The sequence below is a fragment of the Hipposideros armiger genome, unplaced genomic scaffold (assembly GCF_001890085.2).
Source record: "Hipposideros armiger isolate ML-2016 unplaced genomic scaffold, ASM189008v1 scaffold_751, whole genome shotgun sequence".
NCBI lineage: Eukaryota > Metazoa > Chordata > Mammalia > Chiroptera > Hipposideridae > Hipposideros > Hipposideros armiger.
In genome coordinates this window covers 178,196-184,003 of record NW_017732101.1, presented here as the reverse complement: position 1 = coordinate 184,003, position 5,808 = coordinate 178,196, and the positions used below count along the sequence as shown (strand labels likewise).

Below are 5,808 nucleotides of genomic sequence, written 5' to 3'. Positions count from 1 at the left end.
AAAAAAAAAAAAAAAGAATACTATATAAATACAGCAAACACATGAGATCCCATTGGACTTCAGTAGCTTATTAAGGATGTAAGTATATCTCACATACAATTTAAAGCTGTTTTTTTTTCCCCGAACCAAGAAGAGGTATTTGAATAGACTTGTTGTTTTTCTTCCCTCTTTTCATTTATTTTAAGATATTAATATTGACAAGGATGGAGTGATGATTACCATGGACAAATGATTTTGAAGTGCTTTGTAAATAAATCAAACGATGAAAAGACCAGTAGTAAAAGCAGAATACGAACTGAGTTCTGCATTAAACTAAGTTTTGATATTTTCTAAATATATTATTGCATAATTTGAAATTGTACCTTAATTTCATTATGAAAACTGAGTGTAGTATTGAGATCATTTTCATGAATAAAGCAATAATATATTTAAGCAATTATTTACAGTGGCTTGCTATTTTTAAGTCTCGATTAATGAAGTTTTGTCCTGACCTAGAGAACTTTTCTGCCTCAAATGTCTTTTCAGGATAACCTCCTCTCCACCCTTCCTTGTGTGAAATTTACTATTGTTTAATGTTAAGGGTAAGAGCCCCTGAGGAGTAGAAACTGATAGTCAAACTAGGCCACTGGTGAAGAAGAGTTTATGTGAAAATCCCTTGGGTAAGAAAACAGGCTCAAGCATTTCTGTTTAAAAGGGGAGGGGGAATTTAAATGGCAGTTACTGTGATTTAAAAATATTCATGAAAACTAGTGTTCTTCACAGCAGTAAATTATAGTTGTTAATTCATGTTGATGAGTTACTGGGTTTTTGTTTTTCTTTTTGGCATTACCAGAATTTCTTACACTAAGATTAGGTTATAAAGTTTGGTTACTTTCATTGTATCTTTGGGTGACATTTAGTTTAATTTTGTTATTGCTTCAAAGCATCTCAACCAAAAGATTAAGAACCTTGGCAGAGATGTGAGTAGGTCAAAGGTATGTTAAAAATTTTGCTGGTGAATAAAAGGTCAAATAAGTTAACAGAGTTTTAAAGCTACTTAGAATTCAGGCCAAATGCAGGCCTCCAGCTGGTATTCTTTTCACTCGACTATATTATGTACATTATGTATAAAACAAACTTTAAATAGATAGACACATTCTTAAGTTTAATGTAAATGGATCACAATTGGTAAGGAACATATAATTGATCTTACAGGCTCTACCTGTGTAAAATCTCCTTTTTTTTTTTTTTAAGAACTGAGTCACGCATGTCTTTTCTTTGAAGTTTACCTTGATGCCTGCCTGCCTCCACACCCCCACAGAGCTTGTTTCAACTTGCTCTCATTGCTCTGAATTTTCAAGATTATCCATCTGTTTTATGACATACTTCTTTGCTTTGCATTTGTTATTTAATTCCTTATACACTGCATCTTCCCGACGGGATTTCTAGTTTACTGTGGAAGGATCTGGGTCTGATTTAGAGATGCCTTTCCAATTTCCAGGACCAAAGGTGACAAATGCTTTATTTGAAGTAATACAAGAGAACATTAAGATGTTTTTCATGAAAGTTCTGTATAAATAATATTCAACTAGTGCTTTGTTCTGCTTTCCTTTCTTCTTCTTCTTCTTTTTTTTTTTTAAACTGGGCTTATCTCTCATAATTAGAGATGGGTTTTCATCTCAGACTCAAAGAGCCTTAGGAAATAAGACAGTCCCACATACACAGAACATAAAACTGTGAGTCAGAGGAGTTATTGCAGTGTGCAGCAGACAGGGCAGACAGCCTAAGAAGTTGTGACTCAATCTGGACCTTGAAGAGTCGATAATAGGTGTTAAGGCAGAGAGGATGGGGAGGACATTCAAATGGAGACCAGATGAGCCACACTTGGAGATGGGGAGGTGTCTGGAATGATGAAAGCAGGGGATGGGAAGATCAAGGTGGCAGCAGGAGGTACCTGTCAGACCTTCATTCTCTGCCATTCTCCTTGGAAGCCAAGTCCACTGTTGACAAAGTTGTTCATGCTGCTTTGTCTCCCTGCCTGTGGCAGTTGGGCTTCTCTACTGGCCATCCTGATAAAGCTCTTACAAAGCCCTAAAGTCCTCGGTTATCCCTTGCTAATACATCTAGCATGAATTTTTCAATACTTTTTAAAAATAAAATATAATCAATTTATTTTTAAAAAATCCAACACAGGTAATCCTGATACACAAATTCACTTTCTTTTTTAGTGGTAAGAACCCTTTTTCTTCTCAAGGAAATTATATGCATAGGTACCTCATGTTTTGTGGGAAGTATTCATTGAATTCTTTCATTCAATAAATATGAGTGTCTACTATGTGGCAAGCATTGTTCCAGAGATTCTGTACATTCTCAAACATGTGTGATGCATGGCAGTGGAGACAAGTACTTATCCTCATGGAATTAATGACTTTAATGGGAGGAGATGTGGTCAACAAGGGTGTTAGTTGCTGCTAAACCCTAAGGCAAAAATAAAAGCAGAGAAATAGAGGTGTGATTTCAAGGTCAGGAGGGAGACCCTGTAGAGGGTCCTGAGTCAGGAATGTTCTAGGTGTGTTCAGGACAAGGCCATAGTCATAGGATTGGAGTGCAGCGAGCCTCAGGAGAAAGTGGGAGAGAGTTGATTGGAGAGGCTAGAGGTAAGGGGGGACAGATTATAGGGCTCTAGATGTTACTCTGGGTGAGGTCAGAAGCCATTGGAGGGTGTGAGAGGAAATGCAGTGACCTGACTTATGTTTTAAAAGGATCACTCCAGCTGCTAGGTCAGGACATTGAGAATAGAATGGAAATTGACGCTTTGGGACTGGGGAGACCAATTAGCAGCTTGAACGGAGGTGTTTGGTGAACAAGTGCTGTTGGTAGAGCCTGGGTCTATTTATAATACAGCATAGAGCTGGCAGAATGTGTCAATGGATTGCATTGTATGAGCGTGAAAGAGGGGATTTTGGGCCCCAGCCACTGAAAGAATTGTGATGTACTGAATGGGGAGACTTGGAGAGGGGAAGATTTGGTTTGCATAAGCTGGGGAGAGGTACTGTCAGTTCAATGAAGTTGGAGACTCCAATTAGTCACCGGAGTCCAGATGACTAGTAGGTGTTGGGTTTGCAAACCTGGAGTCAAAGGAAGAGATCCAAGCCAGATATTTGGCGTTTAAGATTTTTCTTCCTGAAGATTTTGCAAAATTCTTGTTGTATTTATTGTAAGAATTTCTAAAAATTTGGTTTTGTTGCTATTACAAAAGAAGGTTTTTTTTTTTCTTTCATTATCCTTTCTGACTAGCTTTTGCTTATGTTTACATAGGTTATTGACTTCAGCATGTTAGCTTTGTACCAAACCACCTTACTGAATTGTCTTATTTATAAAAGTTTTTTTTAGCTGATTCATTGATGTCTCCTCACTGACTTCTCTGTGGAATTTTACCAAATTGTTCAATTCTGAGAAGTGGCGCTTTCTTTCATGGCTCCATTTGCTTTTCTCTGTCTGAAATATCAATTATTTCTTGTCTTCCTGTGAGTTGTCTGTTCAGTCCCCCAAACCCAACTTACATTTCCCATCTGCAAAACATTTCTGATTCTTAGGAAAGTTTCTCTTACTATGAGCTTCAGCTCTACAGCCTGCATGCCTGTATTAGAGCAATCATCAAACTTGATTGTAATTTTGTATATATCAGTCAGTTCACCCTTTATATTTAGGATTTGGATCATAGTCTTACATCCCCGGTATTTACCTGAATCTGCCACATGATTGTCTGTTATAGGATAAATTGTATATTGAATACCTGAGGTGGTCAATTTCTGCATACTAAAAGTGTTTTGAACTTGGAGAAAGTTTTTTTATATGGAAAACTAAACTTATAATATTTAACACTTTAAATATTTATTTTTTGTAGCTATTGTCAAAGAGATCTTTTCTAAAGTGCAATATATAATAAAGTGAAATTATACTCCAATAAATTAAAGGAGTATTATTTTAGAAAATTAATGTATTATACAACGTAGGAACTTTAATTCTGTTTTTTGTGTTTTTTTTTTTTGTGATGCTGAGTGCATAAAGGTGCTTGGATTTGTGAGATTTTAAATTTTAAAAATACTAAATGGCCAGATGTTACATATTTACTTACAAAGAAGCCCTTTTACTTGTTTGGATTTGATTTTTGCCTCGGAAATGGGGAAAGGGAGGAATTAGATTTTATATTTTTCCGAATGGAAAACAGCATGTTTGTTTTTCCAAAGGCAATCAGCCTTCATAAAGGTAACATTTTGAAAATCTCTAATTTGTAGCACTTTAAAAAAAAATCTATACATAATTACAAGTAGTTACTTTATACTTATTTTCATGTTTAATTTTTTTCAAATCAAATCATTGAATTGGTTCATTTGAATCTTTTCAGGATGTCTACTACCTGTTTCTGTTATAAATCAGTTGAGGGATTAATCCGTTCTGTAAGTGACACTGAAATATATTTACTATAATAATTATTTGTAACATTTTTCATTGAAACAAAAATATAATTTATTCAAATCACCAATCACAGATCATTGTTCATTGCTAAGTGTAGCAGGAAATATAGCATGCTTCTTTCTTGTAGGGAGTTGTAAATTAGGCAGAGAGCTGAAACCCCTACTCAGAAAAAAATGTTACATTGTATGAAATCTGTTGTATGTGCTATATAGGGGGAGACTGTAAGTGGTAGGGGTGGGAGGAGGGGCGAGGATAGTTTCAGCTAAACTTGGAAGGATAGATAGGTAGGGTCTATCTGGATAGAGAGGCAGAAGATATTAGATTGGAAACAAACAGAATGAAAGGCACAAAGGTAAGAGCTATTATGAGGTGTGAGAATGAGATACTGATCTCAATCCTGAAACAGTAAGGATTTCTATAATTTATCCCATCAAAGAAAATGTTATACTTTTACTTTGCTATAGTGAACACACTTGAATTGAACTTAATGGAGGCAAAGATCAAATCTCTTTGTTGTTATGTTTCTTTGTATTACCAAATAACATACACATTTTTTTTTGTTTTTATTAAATTAGATCATATTAGAAAGATACTTTTAAAATACATATATTTTATTTTCTGTATTTTGTTTTTATTTTAGGAAAAAACCAAAAGCCAAGGCACCACTTCCTCCCGCTGAGACCAAACACCTTGATGCCTCTTCAGTTCATGATTCTATAGAATCCTCCGCTTTCATCATGGAACAGAAAGAAAGCATGGTAGATAAAGACATTGAACTCTCAGTGGTTCTACCTGGGGATGTTATCAAATCTACTACTGTTCATGGAAGGTATGATGGAGGAAATGAAATACCAGAACTTCCCTTTCTTCCCCTGTCATTGAAATGCTCTGCTGTATACTTCTTGAGTTTTTTCTTTGACAAAATACTTCATTCATCACTCAGTTTAGTTAACTATTAAAAAAATGTTAAAAACAATGTCTTAACATTGTTTTAACATTTAAATAACAATGTTTTAATATCAATACAACAAATTCCATAAGCCCAGTTAAGTGACTCTTGAAATTTAAAACTATTTTATATTTTGTTAATCACTTAATATTTTTTTAAAAATAGCCTTTCCATTATATTGATTTTGTTTAAATCAAACTTACAAAAGCAAGCCAGTGACCCACAAGAAAACCCTTCCCCTTTCTCTCTAAATTATTCTTTTTCTCTTAAGCTGTTTTCCTAAATTTGATTTTCCAGAAGTTTACTAACTACTCTTAAAATGCTATGCTTTTTTATGTAGCAAAGTTTTCTGTAAAACTTGCCGGATTTTTTTTTACATCGTTGAATGATTTAATTAATTT

General features: G+C 34.6%; 1 protein-coding gene across 10 annotated transcripts in view; it reads left to right on the top strand.

Moving 5' to 3' along the window:
* The window catches only part of COBLL1 (cordon-bleu WH2 repeat protein like 1), a 179,009-nt gene that overhangs the window by 102,180 nt on the left and 71,021 nt on the right, over nt 1-5,808 (top strand). For all 10 annotated transcript variants that reach the window (XM_019628156.1, XM_019628159.1, XM_019628149.1 and 7 more), the window contains one exon: nt 5,099-5,287. In XM_019628156.1, the coding sequence (XP_019483701.1) occupies nt 5,099-5,287 (189 nt within the window). The remainder of the gene's footprint in view (nt 1-5,098; nt 5,288-5,808) is intronic.